At 43.9% G+C, this 17,736-nt stretch overlaps 3 protein-coding genes, 1 long non-coding RNA gene and 1 other non-coding gene across 5 annotated transcripts; all 5 read left to right on the top strand.

Moving 5' to 3' along the window:
• Positions 1-532: 532 nt before the first annotated feature.
• LOC136442115 (tripartite motif-containing protein 2-like) lies at positions 533-2,565 on the top strand. Its single transcript, XM_066438741.1, has 3 exons — positions 533-971; positions 1,775-1,985; positions 2,530-2,565. Exons 1-3 carry the CDS (start codon positions 778-780, stop codon positions 2,563-2,565), a joined length of 441 nt encoding a protein of 146 aa, XP_066294838.1. The 5' UTR covers positions 533-777.
• Positions 2,540-10,861, top strand: LOC136442520 (tripartite motif-containing protein 2-like). Its single transcript, XM_066439421.1, has 9 exons — positions 2,540-2,681; positions 2,906-3,030; positions 3,626-3,803; positions 5,934-6,089; positions 7,303-7,452; positions 7,914-8,063; positions 8,415-8,511; positions 8,745-8,902; positions 9,404-10,861. Exons 1-9 carry the CDS (start codon positions 2,646-2,648, stop codon positions 9,698-9,700), a joined length of 1,347 nt encoding a protein of 448 aa, XP_066295518.1. The 5' UTR covers positions 2,540-2,645; the 3' UTR covers positions 9,701-10,861.
• Positions 10,862-11,346: 485 nt separating this feature from the next.
• On the top strand, positions 11,347-13,195 carry LOC136441498 (uncharacterized). The gene is made up of 3 exons (XR_010756898.1): positions 11,347-11,679; positions 12,508-12,603; positions 12,777-13,195. It is a non-coding gene; the product is annotated as an uncharacterized lncRNA (long non-coding RNA).
• Position 13,196: 1 nt separating this feature from the next.
• LOC136441497 (malignant fibrous histiocytoma-amplified sequence 1 homolog) lies at positions 13,197-17,236 on the top strand. Its single transcript, XM_066437809.1, has 4 exons — positions 13,197-15,726; positions 15,929-16,056; positions 16,652-16,786; positions 16,938-17,236. Exons 1-4 carry the CDS (start codon positions 13,286-13,288, stop codon positions 17,192-17,194), a joined length of 2,961 nt encoding a protein of 986 aa, XP_066293906.1. The 5' UTR covers positions 13,197-13,285; the 3' UTR covers positions 17,195-17,236.
• Trnal-uaa (transfer RNA leucine (anticodon UAA)) lies at positions 16,444-16,526 on the top strand. The gene has a single exon. It is a non-coding gene; the product is annotated as a tRNA-Leu (tRNA).
• Positions 17,237-17,736: the final 500 nt, after the last annotated feature.

Raw genomic sequence — 17,736 nt, 5'->3', positions numbered from 1 at the left:
ATCTTTATTTTCATAACTTCTCTTCCTTATCTTCATACAAGAAAAGTAGACAATAGTTGTGTCCTTTCGCCCAGTCTTTGTTGTTTTTGTTTTGTTTCTGACTGTCTTCCGTCTTTTGTTTAAAGAACCGTCATGCTTTTGTGCTGAAAATGAGATGTAGATATTGGATATTGACATCGAAGTCAATAAGGCATTGATGCAGGGCTCTGAATTATTAATATGATCTTTTGATATCTCGGCACGCAACCGGCCGTCCCATGGGTGGGGTGACAAGAGCGAGGTGTCGCTTTTTTCTTCGTCAAAAGTCGTGGGAAGATACCATTTTTCCATTTTATGAAAAAAAAAAATCTTACATTTAAAACCTCAGCAATCTTTTCTTAAGGACGATGCGGAGTAAAAACGCCCGCCAGAGTTTTCAGTGACGGTTATGATAGTAGGAGTAACAATAAACATCTGAACAGATAGTTTTATTCAACATTCGCATCACCCTATTAATAAGTGGACTAACCCAAAACCCAGCGGACATAGCGTGTTGTTTAGTCCGGTATATCCCATTTAACAATTGTTACGTTCTAACCGCCAGGTTGTCAACTTTTTATTCTGCGTTCTTCAGGCGTACAGTTGGTTAATCGTGCAATTTTATGTTTATTGTTTGCATTGTATAAGCCTCTGGTTCTATTCAGAAGAGGGTTACGTATAGCATTTTGACTAGACAGTCTAGTTCTACATAATACGCTGGTGAGAACCCATCTCACCTACCGGAGTCAGAGTCAGAAGATGGCGCGCTCGCCCAGAGGATCCCCGCAGGAATCCAAGATGGCGTCCCTGACGGCCCCTTCCCCCACCGGCACGTCCACTGTCCTCAACAAGATCTCTGACGAGATGATCGTGTGTAACATCTGCTTTGAGACGTACAACCGGCCCAAGGTGCTGCCGTGTCTCCACACCTTCTGTATGGACTGTCTGGCAAGGTGAGAGATGTTCTGAAGTAGGAAACGCAAATATAGGGTTAGCTCTTAAGTGTAACTTTGAGTTCTGAAGGCAACGTTAGGTACTAGTAGATGTTTCAAAGCTACCTTGAATAATAGACCCAAGTCTCAGATACATTCTTTTCTCAACAACAGCTCTAGATAATAATATGCGTGACCAATTTCAATCAAAGAGGAGAGAGGTATTGTATTGCATCGTATTGTATTGTATTGTATTATTTCTTGCACATCATCAAAAAAATGATCCAAAAGGAATTCGGAGACGTGCTGTTACAGGTGTTCGCAGACCCTTGGTTGACTGGGTGCGGTCCCCATTTTTTACGCTCCAAAGTATACTTATCAAACTAATAAAAAGACCTACCCTGTTATCATATTGGAAAGCCAAACTAAAATTACCGGGTATGACGTAAACCGCACGTTCGTAGATCCTATTATATCTTTGCCATTGTCCATTTTTCTCTCTCCAATGTAGAATTATCTAAGATTCATATGAATCAGATCTATCAGATCTCCATGGTCTCTGTAATAGATCTAGAAATAAGGCAAAATGTGCCGTTTGTATGATACCAGACCTAAGGACCACAGCGAGCCCGTAGCCAGGGTTTTATTTGGGGGTCTTTTTTGTAGCTTTCAGGGTGGGCTTCAGGGCCGCATGCTCCCCCAGAAAATTCTTAACCTTTTTAGAGGATTTCAAAGTAAGAAACGAAGACTGTCGATAGCAGTACTGTCAAGAGCTAGAGAGGATGCATTGATCATTCTTTTCGGGTACCAACTTTTTTCCTCAGGTTAACAGCCAGTAAGACGGCAAAGAGCCCCAAAGGTAAGCTGACGTGCCCGATGTGCCGAGAGGAGACACCCCTGCCTAAGAACGGAGTGAAGGGTTTGAGAGACAACTTCTTCGTCTCCAACCTGTGTCAGATCTTACACGCCGAGAAGGAGCGCACACGGAACGCCCCGCGGCCAAAGTCACCGGCCCCGCCCAGGAGAGAGAAGAGGGTACGGGAATTAGAAATCTTTCAAACTTTCAATGTTTATTTATTCAAATAAACATGGCAGAAATACATGGACAACATGTACTCCTGACTTACGTTGATCTTACAATATAGTCCTATTTGCACATATTTACAGAGTGAAAACATGAACACAACGACTGGACAAAAATATATTACGACTCAGTCTGCGGCTGGATTTGTCTGTTGTACAGACGAATTGTGTAGTGCAGCAGGGAATTGCAGTCTTTTGGTCCGAGCTTTAGAAGAAATGAATAAAGAAACGAAACAGAAATTAAAAACTTTTGTCATAGCGCAACACTTTTTACAATCCGTAGCTTTAGATATCCATTTACGGTGTTCAAAACAAGTTAAACTTCATCAAATAAAGTTTCTTATTTCAAATACGTGTAATTTAATATCAATTCTTATTTCGTAAACGCATGCATGTGCAAATGACTCCACAACGCACCCTTGATCGCTGGAGATATTACCTACTGATACCAGGGATAGTTGATCAATGCTATTTGTCGTGGCATGCTGATACACAGACTGTGAACCGTCATGATATCTTCCGCAGGAGGTGACCTGTGGGACCCACGAAGGAGAAGTCATCAAGTACTTTTGCGACAAATGTGAGGTGCCGATTTGCGGCGACTGTTTCGTCATGGAGCACAACGGCCATACTGTCTCTAAACTCAAGGTTTGCCAAAGCTGTCTTTGTTTTTATAAATCTTTATTTTGTATTAATCTCGGATTCTGAAGCTTTAAGAGTACAATTCAACAAAAATGGACTATTCAGTATAAAATGTCATCAAATGTGTCCACGCCTCCGTTTCCTGCCTGCGCCTCAATCAAACATTATTCGTCTCCACGTGTTTTATAGACCGTTAATAACGTCCCTGTGATTGACGTATTTGACCCCAGGACGCGGCCAGTAAGTACTGTGAGCGGATCAGGGAGCGGGTGGGGGAATGCCGGGAGCGCGCCAAGCCTCTACAGCAAGCCGTCAGCCTATTGGTGGCCATGGAAAACGAACTGAAGCAGGACAAGTAAGTGACCATAACTAAACAACAACAACAAAAACAAAAACAATAGCACGCAAACTACAAGCTATTGTATCTATAGCGTTATATAAAACTTTGACACAAAACAAGCAAATAACGCCACTTTACACCATGGCATTACATACCTGTCCTTGGTGCTGAAACGAAAATCGCTCGCTGGCACCAAAGAGGTTTTATAAACCTCCTTGCTGGCACAAATGTCTGTATTCTGCATTTCCTGAGCTTCTTGCAATACATATCTAATTGATGTCAACATTTTCTATGTCTAAGATATTCATCTTTGTATGGCGATCTTGGTGCTTATACAGTACCATGGTGCTTATACAGTACCATGGACAGGCGTGTAAACCCTTTAAGTTTGGTTTGAGGATAGACGAATTGACTTTTATTTGTGGTCCAGCATGTGAACAAACAAAGAGGTCTTTCAGTACCGTACATCCCCAAGTTCTACTGTATGTTAGATGGCACCCGACATGAGCATCGCTGCTTGTGTGACCGGTGAAATTACTGTGTTGCAATTTCAATAAGATAAAAATCCCGAAGTTTCTTGTAAACCACATGCCGCGTCATGTTGTTACAGAGAAACAACCAAGGAAGAGATCCACCAGCACGCGGAGATGCTGATCGAGGCCATCCAGCAGAGCGAGGAGGAGATGGTGTCGGCCCTGGAGGCGCTCTACACCGACAGGAAGGACTCCCTGGCGTCCCAGCGGGGAGAGATGCAGGCAGGGCTGCACAAGCTGGAGGAGTGCATGCAGGTAACCAGGTTTCATCAGCTATTCTATTGGCTGTTAGCCGTCACGTGACCATGGCGTCATGTAACGTCCGCCATGTTGGTGGATTAAAGACTAGCCTGTGTTTACACAATCTCTCGCTGGCGCAGGTTGATGACCCCCACCCTCTAGAGGGCGGCATCCATCGGGCCAGCCACTAGGACCGCGATTTAGTTAGTCTCTACCAGACTAACCGCGCCGGCTATAGGAAAAATACTTACCGGGGGACTTTGGCCATGGAGGGTTTCATTTGCAGGCGCAGGATTGCAGATTGGACCCTATCTGCGTAGCCGACTCCCTTCATCCATTTCGCTCTATTTGGCTAATTTCTACTATTTTCCCAGCGATCCGCGGGGCCTGGTAGAGGCTAGATTTAGTCAGGGTAGATGAAAGACGAGGTCGGAATGGTTCAGTGAGAAATGTTCTGAACCGTTGATTCCTGTCTATCTCAGATTCTCAACTTGCCATCATTCTTGGCTCTGTGTATTTAAAGATCACGAGCATGTGAATAATGTGTTTTTTTCCAGTCGACGAAACCAAGTAATAGTGATAAATGATGTGAATATTTCAACAGCACGAATAGAAGAACATACACAGAGAGAGTCAGTAGCTCACGTCTCCCATGGGTTAGGGGAATATGGGTTGGCGGGAATTTATGATGAGTGTTTTAACCACATAATCAGACAGATACGGGACAGTAGCAATTTCATAAAAGGAAAAGTGAACCTGGTAAATATCATGTTTCGTTTGGATGATTTGTGTCTCCCCTGGGATAAGATACACATATATCTAGTCTGCTGTTGCAGATGTCACAACTCCCTTATTAGGCAACGCCGCCATGTTGGACTCGTTCCCAGGAAGGTGCTGAGGACAAACATGCCGATTATCTTTTAAGCCAGTTAGAAACCTGAACTAAAGACGTGTTCAGGACACGTGCATGTCAAGCACGTTGTGAACACGTGAAAAGTCCTCTATGCAAATGAGCAAACCTAACGACATGTTTAACCATTCGTCACGTTGACAGGCACGCACCACAGGCAGAGCATCTCTTTTGTTAATGAGAAAAGCTATTGTTACATTCATAATACAATTCCACCTAGTCAACACTTCTTATTCTTCCGGTTTTCGCTGAGATCTTCTGAATTTAGAATTTTCTTCAATCGAAGCGCGTTTTAAACATGCGAAAATTCAATGACGCTGCCATTTCAAGCATCTTAAGATACCAAACTATAGATAACCTTGACCCATATCATGAATTTTATCCATAGACAAGTCATATCAACGTTTAGCAAACAATTTTTCCAACATTTGTTTGAAAAACGAAGTATGTGCTTTTCTGTCACCTGATATAGCATATAGCATATATGCATTTATGTCATACCTAGGCCTGATACGGGTGTTCCGGACCGTGTGATAACTATCCGGATCACATAGGGTTCGGAAGTGTTATCACACAGGCTTCGATGGAATATTTCGAATGCATTTCGAGCCCGTCGGTTGCGCCGCCGTCGGAAATTCGAATACCAGATTCGGAGGTTAGAATCAATGTTGTTGCAGTTTCTTGTTCGAGGACACAAAACTCCCTCAACTTCTGGCGCATTCACTGCACGAAATGGCCTCGTATCCCGGCGTATACGTACAGGGATTCCTCCGGAAATATTCCATATCCCGGTGCGGATTTAGCGTTTCCGATATAATTAACGGATACGCTAAATCCGCACCGGGATATGGAATATTTCCGGAGGAATCCCTGTACGTATACGCCGGGATACGAGGCCATTTCGTGCAGTGATTCCGCATTGAAATGTGTGCCTTCTCGGGTGGGCATGACATAAATAGAATACAACACGTTGTATTCCGCATCACCCTCGGTCCCAGCCCTTCCGCGGTTCGGATCGCCAAACGGCCGTACCCGCGGTCGGGCTGGTACCCCGGGTGATACGGAATACCCCGTGTTGTATTCTATATATATATGCACCCAGACTGTAATTGTGGGTATGCTAGAAAAATATACGATACCTCAAGAAAGTAGTATACAATACTGATACCCAATGTTTATCACAACTATTTACCACTGTACGTGATATTGAACAGCACATTTCTGTACATCTGTAGGCTGCTGACGAGGCCCTGGAGAAAGACTCTGACGTAGAGAAGCTGTCCCAGTGGTCCATCCTGGAGAACTCCATCTCTGAGGCCGGGGACCTGCTGCCCACACAGGGCCCGGATGTAAACACCTGCGTCAAGTTCTCCGCCGAACACCTACACGAGGTGGGGTGGATATCTCTGTCCCACGAACAAAACATATTCTAGATAACTGATTCAAACCACTGCCCAATGATGTGGTCTTATCTCTCTCTGTGACTGTCTGTCTGTCTGTCTGTCTCTCTCTCCCTCTGTGTATGTGTGTGTGTGAGTGTGTGTGTGTTTGAGTGTGTATGTTCGGTGTGTGTGCGTGAGTGTGTGTGCATGTGTGTGTGTGTATGTGTGTGTGTATGTGTGTGTGTATGTGTGTGTGTGTGCGTGTGTGTGTGTGTGTGTGTGTGTGTGTGTGTGTGTGTGTGTGTGTGTGTGTATGTATGTATGTGATTGTTTGAGTGTGTGGGTGGTGTTATCAGTTTTCCTTGTTTTCAATCTGTTTATAAAACGTGGCTAGATCTTAGCTCTTATGCAGGCAGTAGGTAAGTCCCAGGATCCTCTATTGGCCTTGTTATGAAATTGTTCCAGAGGTCATTGACACAACACCCCAGCATAGCCTGTCCCTTTATCCGTGGCACAATACACAACAGGGCATCGCCCTTACTGCCAGTAAGATTGATGGAAGACAATCATAAATAGGCGTGAGACAGTTCATTATCGCCAAGTGGGAAAGACACACATGAATATTTCATGACTGTAGAAGATCAGCTACAAGACTATTTGAAATGTATTACTGACAAATCAAGTGGAAACACCTGTCACGTTACGACATGCCACTTGCCATTAATTTATTTATTTCTCTGCTAGACAGGTAATAATGAAGTAGGCTATATGAACCTTTTTGCATTGTCCTTCCTATACGTAACCTATATTTGTTGTATTCTTGAGCCAATTTTGCTTTATACTTAGACATAATGAAGAAAATTTGGAGGAACTATGCCCAATGATATCGCTAAATCCGTAGCGTACAAACAGAATGAAAGGGAACTTGATAAACTAGAGCGAGGATTTGACTAGACCAATGCAAAAACACCCTACCGTTGCTATCACGTCTGGAGTGGCTGGCTATCAAAAAAAGGGCGAAGGGGAGTCCATAAGCATAGCCAAGCCTTACAGCACATCTGGTGTGTATAAACGACTTTGAAGGAAAATCAACAACCTAGTTTTAAACATAATATCTCTGGACAAGACATGGTGTGGTGTTTTATGCTGCAACACTGGTGGCAGCGGTGGGATGTTTTAACATACACTGCTTAACCGGAAGTACAATCTTCTCTACCCGTAGAATTTCCGGCTGGGAGTGCTGATCACAGAGCCAGTGTTCCAGTTCGGAGCCAAGGGAACCAAGGATGGGGAGTTCGACTCTCCCTTCCGGGTAGTCACCAACAGTCAGGGGGAGATTCTGGTGGCAGACAACGGCAACAAGCGGTTACAGGTCCGTTCTTTGTGTGCTTCTGGCTTTGTTTGTTTGTTAATTCAAAATAGCACTGCACAGCATGACACTCATATTTACGTTCAATCGACAGCGACTTTTGCAACTGTCAACATTTATCTTTCAAATAAGTTCATTTATTACTTTTGATGCTATCAGACGATATCTAGCTGGGACTATATATTTGTCGTGATCTTTCCCTTGATTTGTACATTCTTATTAGCGAGGCTATAGGATCATGATATTCATGGAGCGATCAATTTCCACTAAAGACATGTTTGATGATATACTAACCACATAATTGGGACGTACCAAACAAGTGTATTTCTTGCACATTGCTTGCAATACAAAAACACGTGTCATTACCAGTACACCTAGCTGTAGTGCTAAACATGTCAGAATTTCTTATTATTAGTACTGTTGGGAGCTCATGATGATTTACAAAGACCTGTGAAACGTTCCAGATGTTTGACAGTAAGGGCACGTTTAAGTGGAAGTCTGAGAAGGAGGAGGGAGACAAGTTCCTGAAGCCTGTGGACGTGGCCGTGACGCCTGATGGGAACATCTACATCACTGACGTGGCCAACAAGTGTGTCAAGAAGTTCGACCCAAAGGTACTAGTGCTGATTCAACCTAACTGTGCTAAACCTTTTGTTGATAGCACCTCTACGCTTGTATGTTGTTCATTGTAATATATCAAAAGCTTGACCTGATTTTTTTTACAATAACTTGGAATGGAAAATCTATTTTCACACAAGGGCAATTAAAGTCAAATGTGCACCATTGGAAAGTTATATTTCAAACAGAATGTCAAAGGCATTGTGAGCAAAGTGATCCAGAAAATGGGAGGAGACTATATATGATGTGCATATTGGAAGCGTTTGATAGAATAGGTATACACAAAAGTACTTCTATAACGTTGAATGATAGAAAAATGTTGACCAGCTAGCAAACCTGTCTTTCAGGGCGAGGTCATCAGCAAATTCGGAAATGACGTCCTAGACATCCCATCAGGCATTGCGTACGACGCACGTACTGATCACGTGCTGGTGACAGATGCAGGTACCGTTATCAAGCTTTGTTGTTGATACAAACAATCATACATTTCGCAGATAGTTTTCTTCTGAAGCTATCTTCTGATGGACTCCTTTGTATGCAACAACCGTTGCCGTAGCTCATGTGACGTTAGATCTAGAGGCTTCTAAAAGTTTATAAAGTTTTGAGGAATCTGGCATTGCAACTTGTATCAACGAACGTTTGCATGATGTTTTTATGATCAAAATCAAATTGTGCAGGAAAGAACCGGATCACCATCCACTCGTCTGACGGCGAGCTGCTTCACCACTTCGGGTCGACAGGGGACGACGATTCCAACTTCAACAGGCCGATATTTGTGGCCGTGAATTCGCACTCGGACATCATCGTGTCCGACTACAAGAACCACTGTGTGAAGGTAACCATTCTCTGGTGTTCTGTTGCACCAGTCGCTTATCTATCACAAATATATACACATATGGACCTTCTTGAGTAGTATTTGAAAGACGTTAGCGTTATATACTAGTAGTATTTTATTCTCAGTGACAGTCAGTAGTAGAAATGGGCCACTGGAAATGTTTAATATAGACAATGAACGCGAAAGTTCACGTCGTTGGAAACTTGGTTTAAAAGCAAAAATTCTGGAATAATCAATCACAGGCATTGCTCTTTAGTCTAAAAATATTGTAATGCATTGCCATTTGTTTTTGAATCGATTAATTGATATGAACAGATGGTTTTGTGAAGGTCATGACTGCACAATGTACCCGCATATGTTCTGACAATGATTAAACGGATACTTTGAACGATTATTGTTCGAAAAAAGCTATCCCGCATGTATGTTACCTTTAGGATTTACCTCTCAAAACCCAGCTTTAGTTGATAACTGACGTGTGATTTCTTAATTTCCGTTCTAAAGGTGTTTGATTCCGAGGGGCGGTTCCTGTTCAAGTTCGGGGGCGAGGTCGGAGCGGACGCTGACCGGGGGAAGCACGGCATGCCGGCGGGGCTGTGCGTGGATCCGCGGGACAACATCATCGTGGCGGACATCCACAACGGGCGGGTGGACCTGTTCCGGCCCGACGGGTCGTTCCTGCGGCACATCGCCACGGCCTCGGACGGGCTGTTGTCCCCGTACGGAGTCGCCATGACGCCCGAAGGCAGGGTCGTGGTCACCGACGTGTCGGATTGTGCAATCAAAATCTACAAGTACTGATCAGAAACTGTATGATCTAAATGTAAATGCAACATCTACTAACATAATTCCACCAGGGTACATAATTCCACCACCCAGAAGAGATACGTCCAAATAGATCTCCAACCCAACATCTCTCAGTATAATGCACTCCTGTATATCTAAACTGTGCACACCTTGAAGTTGCAGACTTATGTAACCCGGCGGATTAGTGTTAATGGAGGTTATAGATAAACTTGCTTTTAGCTGCAGGAACATATGATATACCAGGCATTTCTAATCGTCGTGCCACAGAAACAACAATGTCAATGACACATCCAAAGTTAGTAAGAGTGTAACAATAAAACAAAGTGCAATGTACAAAGAGCCCAATATAATGCACCTTCGATGTACCAAAGAAGACAACGCAGTGAACAGAACAGAAATTACAGACCAGAACAGAACACAGCTCAGCATACCGTCCAAGCCATGGCGCTGTATAGTAGTACTGCAACGTAGTTTGTAAACAAAGTAAAGCAAGGGGCGGTGTATGATGAAAAATATGTACAGACAGGATCATATCTGTAAAAATAAGCACAACAGAAAATATCAGAACCTAAGCACAACATGATGATCAAAGAGTAGCCAAATTCATCTGAATTACTTTGTGGGAATGGGGCACGTCGCTTTTATTCAAAGTCAGTTGTGCATGAATAACGCGATATGTAAGAATATCAGAATTTCAATGGCTCAAACAATAATGTTTTCAATGTTCGGTCATGTGGCACGACGATTACATCTAGGCCATTCTGGTATGACGTCTCATTGGTTTGCTCGGTCGACCTATGCAGCTACATCGGTTCTAAATGTTACACATGCACACATACTTTTAACACTATAACCAGTCTGTATGTTAATGCGGCTAAGGGATGGACTGTTCACTGCACACCGTGTAAAATGTTTGTAGTGATAAGGCGGTTACACACGGTTAATAAAGTAAAACATGATATATATTCAATTGATACGCAAAAATGGTATAGAAACCGTTATCATATAGCTAGCTGTACTCATCACGCCATTTTTCCAGTTATCTTTTATGCCAGTGCTTGCAAGGCTGTAAACATTTGGGAATAACAACTTGAATTGATTGTGAATATCACTGTTGGATAGAGAGCGATGATTAATAAATCTAAAAACCAATTATTCAGTTTCTTCGTGCGTACGTTTCTTTGAAAATAACCAAAAAAATTAATTTCTGTTTCAAAAACTTGCAAGTTATCGAGATAGAACTTTAATGAAACCACGCCTAATATTAATGACGACACGAAACCGACGAGAAAGGAGGTGAAACATATCGTTACATCCGAAAGTGAAACAATTACTAATATCACAACCGAAAGCAAGTGCACGTATCAGGAGCGACCTCTGTCGGCGCGTACAAAAACTGGATCCTGGATTTTATGCAAAGGTTCGGTGACACATGATATAACTTGTTCTAGCTGTGCGTGCAGTGGCATTCCATGATTTATCATACAGTACCCCCATTCTGGTGCGGAAAATGATTGAATAGAACAAGGTAGCAATTCATTTTATTTTTCCTATACTGGTTAAGAGAACCCCTTCCCTATATGTAGTGTCGTCCACTGACCCTTGGCCTTTCGAGTGGGGATTCCCATGACGTAAAATCATGACAGCTAAACGTTGCAGCCTGCCTGCACTGCATCCATGTAATGTGCACGGTGCTGGTTCTTCTTCTTTCTTTCGTGGGGCCACCAACTTCAAGTTATTCAAGATTCTGTAGACGGTAGACCGTATACTGTAAGGTTTTATCCACACACACCGGGAAGGACCGCTACTCCTTTCGATAACGATAAGTGTGGTGTGGCTCTCCTCAAACATGGCCGGGACGTCCTGTTCGAGGGACGTCGGTTCTGTGGGGATTCCAACGGAAAACGGGGACTTCCAGCACAATGTGGGGATGATAGGGCGAAACGGAGTAACATGGCAGGAAACCGATTAAGGTATGATCGCGGTTTGACATCAAATTGTATTTTCATTATGCCAGTTCAACCGTTGAAGCATCTCTCACGCCGCCGCTAGCCTCCATTTTTAAATACCTCCCATCAGCTCCGCATTTGTGGGTGAGTCATATTCTCCAAGCAGACATAAAACTCAAACGGGACAAAATACCAGCCGGACCAATTTCTCTGCTTGGAGAGTTAGTGATAGCGATCGAAATCATCCTTTCTTACTAAATGTCTCATGTGTGAATTATAAACATGCTTCGTCAAACAATTGGTGCATTACATTCCCCTGACATGCATTGTTCAAAAATCAATATGGGACATTCGTCGTGAGTCATTATTGACATATGTCAACCTGAACAAGCTTGTCTAACAATTAACGCAGGGACGGTAAACTGATAAGCAGACATGTTATCAGTTAACCGTTTTCTCAGTAAGCCCATCCATTCACCGTGTCTGTCAGCTCTGGACGACGTCAATGGGGCTTGTCAATATATCAGAGTTTGGCCTGAACACAGTCTAAAGCAGATTTGCCTTGTGATTTATTTCCGAAGGAAGACATGTTGTAGTTATGTTCTTATTACTCAAAGTAATACGGTGCCCTGTCTGCAGACCGCTGTTCGCGATCGGTGACGTGTCATTGCAAATCAAAGGTAGACATAATTGGGTTATGGATGACGTAACGTTATAACAGGGTGACTAAATGTCCTCAGGGGTCGCTAAAGAACTTTATGGAAGGGGTGTGTATGTGTGTGGGCACAATGTTAGGTGTCAGATCAGCAGTTGTTGTTATTTATCATCCTTCTGAATTTTCTTTTCTCGTAGCTCTTTTCTGTCTTTTCCGGATCCCCGAGTTGTCCGCTGATGCCACGGCTTTGATTCTAGACATGGATAAAGAGGAAGCAAGGGACACTTCTGTCTGTAAGTTTGGCAAACATACATGTATTTCTGTTCCTCTGGCTCTACCGTGTAAACACAGCCCGTTATGACGTCCCGTTGTCATAACAACATCATGCGACTGTCACGCACTACAGTAGGTAGTGAAATCCTAGAGTGAATCTTTTGTGCTTATAATGTTTGTTTTCTTTCCAAAGGTACAGTTGGACGTGACTGGAAAGACGATACTGTTGGGCATCTGCCAAGATCGTCCATAACAACGAAAAAGAGACACCTAGCGGAATAGAACAGTTGTGTCAGTTCAGCAGCGCACATGAGAGAAGAAGCTAGCGAATCTATGGTGTACATTCCTTATGAAGTAAAAGAACTTAAGCAAATTTAACACATGGACATTACCCACTTCTTCACAGGGACATTTTTGACTTCCAAAGTACTGCCAACAGTGTCAACAGATACAACCACCAGTGCCATTGGTATCGGTGTTTCTTGTGTTTTTTTCCGTCAGAAACAATCATGAATAAGTTTATTGCAATTTCTCGTCCGAAGCATAATTGCAAGTAACGGGACAAAAGCAGTGAATGAAGAACAATATAACAATTAAAGAAAGACGTCGAAAATGGCTCGGCAAATAGAACTTCAAAAGAAGGGCCTTACAAAGGTCCCCTCTAACGTGCTTCGGGCTGGTAACGACTTGAGGGAACTAAACATGCGGCAAAACCAACTCTCTTGCCTGCCGGACGGATTTCGGAAACTGACGGGTTTAGTGAATGTTAAATTGTGGGACAATAAGTTCCAAACCTTTCCGGAGCAGCTTTTGGAGCTTGTAGAGTTAGAGGAATTAGACATCGGGTGCAATGAACTAACAGAAGTTCCAGAAAACATCGAAGTATTACAAAAACTGAAAATGTTGCGGTTGTATAAAAACAAGCTGCAAAAGCTTCCGGACACCTTTTGCAACTTGCGCAAACTGGAAATGTTCTACCTTGGAGACAACGGGTTCTCGTCTCTCCCTCGTGACTTCGGCAAGCTTACGAACTTAGCCGATCTGTGGTTCGGTAATAATCGTTTTGAAGATTTCCCGGAGCAAGTTCTCTGCCTCGTCAACCTTAAGATTCTAAATTTCAGTGGGAACAGGTTGAAGAAGATACCAGAGGACATCCAGAAGTTGAACAAACTTGAGAACCTGTACCTGGACAAGAATGAACTGACGTCACTTCCGGAATCGATTTGTAGAATGACGTCATTGACCGTCCTTCATCTACAAGATAACCGAATCACCGCGCTGCCTATGGGGTTTGGGAGCCTGGTCAACATCAGAAAAAAGGCTGATCTCAGACTTAAGAACAACCCTCTAGGTCAGCCTCCACATGAAGTTTGCGCGGGAGGCATTCAAGCAATTGCCGCGTACCAAGAGGAACTCGGGCGGTCTACAGCGACTGTGGTCCCGCAGTTAAAGCTAACCCTGGTCGGGACGCCCCTCTCAGGGAAAACTAGCCTGAGCAACGCCTTGATTCAGCAAGTTTCCGCACTTACCAAGGAAGAAGACCGCACGCATGGGGTGCAGATCACACCATGGCCGACAGAGGGCGATGTGAAGTTGCTAGTGTACGACTTTGGCGGACATCCTATCTACCACATGACCCACCAGTTGTTGCTCACCAAGGGTAGCCTCCACATCCTAACGGTGGATCTCGCCAGCTACAGGAGGGAGGCTTTCCCTGCGTCTGTCGGCAAGTGGGTTGACATACTCCGCGCAAGGGTTCCTGGGACACACGTCCTTTTGGCGGGAACGCACGTGGACCAGATAAAAGACGCGGAAGAAATACGGACGAAATGTGAAGACATCGAAACACAAGTTGATCAAATGCAACAGAATTACGTAAAGGATCTTGACCGACAAATGAGAAACATCAAGAAAGAGCTTCAAGGCACCCGCGAGGAAAGTTCAAACTCCAGTCAGAACGCCTACGCCAAACGTCTGAATGAACTGAAGGACTTAAAGTCCAAACCGCTGAAGTTCTCTCGAGTCTATCCGCTTAGTTCGGCTGAAGGTCTCGAGGGAGTCGATGCACTGCGAGCTGAAATCTTAAGGGTTCTGCAAGACACGTCCACCTTCCCAGACTTACGTCGTGTACTCCCCAAGACATGGGCTGACCTGGAAACAAGACTCGAACGTCTAAGAAACAAGAATAACTTCTTCTCAATTTCATGGTCAGCGTGTCGAATGATTGCGGCGGAGGTTGGTCTCACCTCGGAGACCAGCATGCAAACTGCGGTTGGATACCTTCACCGAAAGGAAGTCATCCTGCACTACGGCGAAAACGAGGCTCTCTGTGATCACGTGTTCCCGGATCCTGTGTGTATAGTTGAGATCTTCAAGGGTCTGTTCCACTACGACACAGATTCTGTGTTCAGCGTCGACAATCCACGATTTGAAGACATGGTCTGCATGGATCTGGACAGAGTCAAAACCTCCTTGCTCCAAAATGGCCTCTTGTCACGTGACGTCATCCACATGCTCCTCTCCGACAGTCCCATGATGCTTCAGCCGGACCTTGTGATGGACCTGCTCCTGGAGTTCGGTCTTTGCTATCCGGTTCCGGCCAGCCCTTCCACAGCCGCCATCTTTGGTACGGGCCAACAATATCGGTTCCCTTCCTACCTACAGAGTAACCCTCCGAAGACATACAACGAAGTGTGGCCGCCACAAATCCCAGAGAACCAAGATCAAATCGAACTAGGTCACATTCTGAAGGGATTTTGTCCGCCGGGACTGTTTGAACGTCTTTGCGTCCGAATCCATCCGCACATTACCTACAGAGAGGACTGGAAAGATGGCGTCATGGCCTGGAAAGGCGCCGACCTTCAGATCATGGTCCAGAGAACCCTGCGTCGCTCAGGAGACTCTGGGAACGAGAACGCCCCCGCAACACAGTTGGCGTCACGATTTGACGTCATCAATCCCAACGACGAGATTGACATTGTCCTCACGACAAGGGCGGTCGCCACCGACGTCAACCGGATGTGGAAGGCCCTACTTCCGCTTCAAGAAGAGCTGGACAACCTCCTGAAGGAGTGGCCTGGGCTGACCCATTCTTCCTTCGTCACGTGTCCGCACTGTATCAAGAACAACGCTGTTGGAGACAGGTGCGTCCTTTTGTTGTTGTTTTAGAAATTTTGCCTCCCATTGACTACATCGATCCATCCCTAAGTTTTGATTTCAGCACAATGAAAGAACACGCCGATCAAGTACCAATTCCTTGTCTAGTAGAAAGTTACATTTCATTAGCCTGAATCGCGAAGTCGTTTATGTTGAAACGACCCTGTCAAAACTACATTTGTTCCGTAGGTTCCGTTTTCCCGGCCAAATCTTACAACAACACGCTCCCGAAGAAGACAGGATGGTGTGTCCGAGATCCGGAGGAACCGCTTTCTTCAGAACGTCTTTAGTCTGTCCTCTGAGAGCAGCGGAAGAAGGTAAGACGTCAGCTCTGTCAGCTTTAGAATAGTGTTTGTTTATTGTATTTGAGCTAACCACTTTTTCGCATCAGAAGTGTAGAATCTAAAGAAATTACAAGTATGTGGCATGACTTGCAACAAGACAGCATAATTGCCCAAGTACGACCGAAGGCCTAGATATGTTGGTCAGACCAAGAACTTTCTTTATCTACTTGTCCAACTTTAGGGTGATTACGCGCTCTTTTCAACAAAGTCTCAAATTTCTGTAAATATTTTTTCAGGGTGTAATTCATATAATATATGTGGGAATATCAATTTGACGTTGTTTACCGAGATATCGTAAATTTAATTGGTTTTCATGAAAATTCTTACTAGTCCGCCAGGAGTACTTTGGTTCTTCAGCTTACCAGGATGGCCGAGTGGTTAAGGCGTTGGACTTAAGTTCCAATGGACGTATGTCTTCGTGGGTTCGAACCCCACTCCTGGTAGAAAACATCCTCTCATAGGATTTCCTTTTTAAAATTATTTTCTTTTATACATATTCCTTTTGTGTCTCCTCATGTAATGTTTTCGTGTTATTTGAATAAATAAAACTTTGACCCAAATTCTACAGCCGACATCGAAGCTCCGCCGACGAGCGGGAAATCCACTGGTGCTGTGAACAACGCTGATGTAACAGGCTTCGGGAACATTGTTGTTCAGACTGGGGATGACTGCGTTGTCAACGTGAATATAGAACATAACATGGGTGAGTAAATACTCCTTTTCAAATACTTTTTAATCAAAATTGAATTCATATCTATAATCAAATATTGATATTTCACTGACCTATTTCTGTATTAGAAACAGTTTTCTCTGTATAGTTCTTCTTGAAATGTTATTTTATAACATCACAACAGGAACCGCAGACTCTGAGGTACAGTCACTACAGTGTATGACAGTAGAAGACGTCGAAGAGTTCCTCCAGTCCCTGAGACTAGATGAATACACGGAAACGTTCCGGCAAAAGGGAGTTGACGGCGCCATGTTGGCTAGCTTTGATGATCGCACGCTGAGGACCATGGGAATGAGAAACCCTTCGCACCAACAACGCATCCTTGGAGCCATTGCTGCGCTTGGTGTGAAAACTTCTTATACTGTTAGTCCCAAGCGATAACTCTGTATGTCTAGTTGCAATAAAGTTTATACCCACTGTAAATATCAGTATCAACATATCAATGTCACTTCAGATAATAATTTGTACTTAAACTCAGTATATATTGATATAGACCTTACGTATATCCATCACATAACATGTAAGGAATATTGGATTTATACAAGTATTTTAATGCATCGTATAGAATGTAAGGAATGGTCATGGAAATGTAGTACCGATGTAGTAGGACAAGTGGCGTTCTACCATGGGCGATAGGCCATCGAGTTTTTGTTGAAATGAATCGCTGTTGTTTTGTTTGAACACCAAAGTGTGTACTTGGTCCACTGAAGAAGGAATCCCGATAACCATACTGTTCTCTAATATAATATACGTTCACGTAGTGCACGCAGTACGCGCGACAAACAGCATCAGTTGGTGACTTCCGTGTTCTGGTCACAGCTCGTGCAAAGGCTGGCGGGAGTATAGTTTGTTCGAACGCATTCGCGAACCAACTGTTCGAAAATGTAGAACCGTCAAGAGCTTACTTCGCTAACTTCATACAA

This window comes from Branchiostoma lanceolatum, chromosome 9 (assembly GCF_035083965.1).
Source record: "Branchiostoma lanceolatum isolate klBraLanc5 chromosome 9, klBraLanc5.hap2, whole genome shotgun sequence".
Lineage (NCBI taxonomy): Eukaryota > Metazoa > Chordata > Leptocardii > Amphioxiformes > Branchiostomatidae > Branchiostoma > Branchiostoma lanceolatum.
The sequence above is the reverse complement of the archived record's forward strand: the minus strand, read 5'-3'. Positions and strand labels throughout refer to the sequence as shown.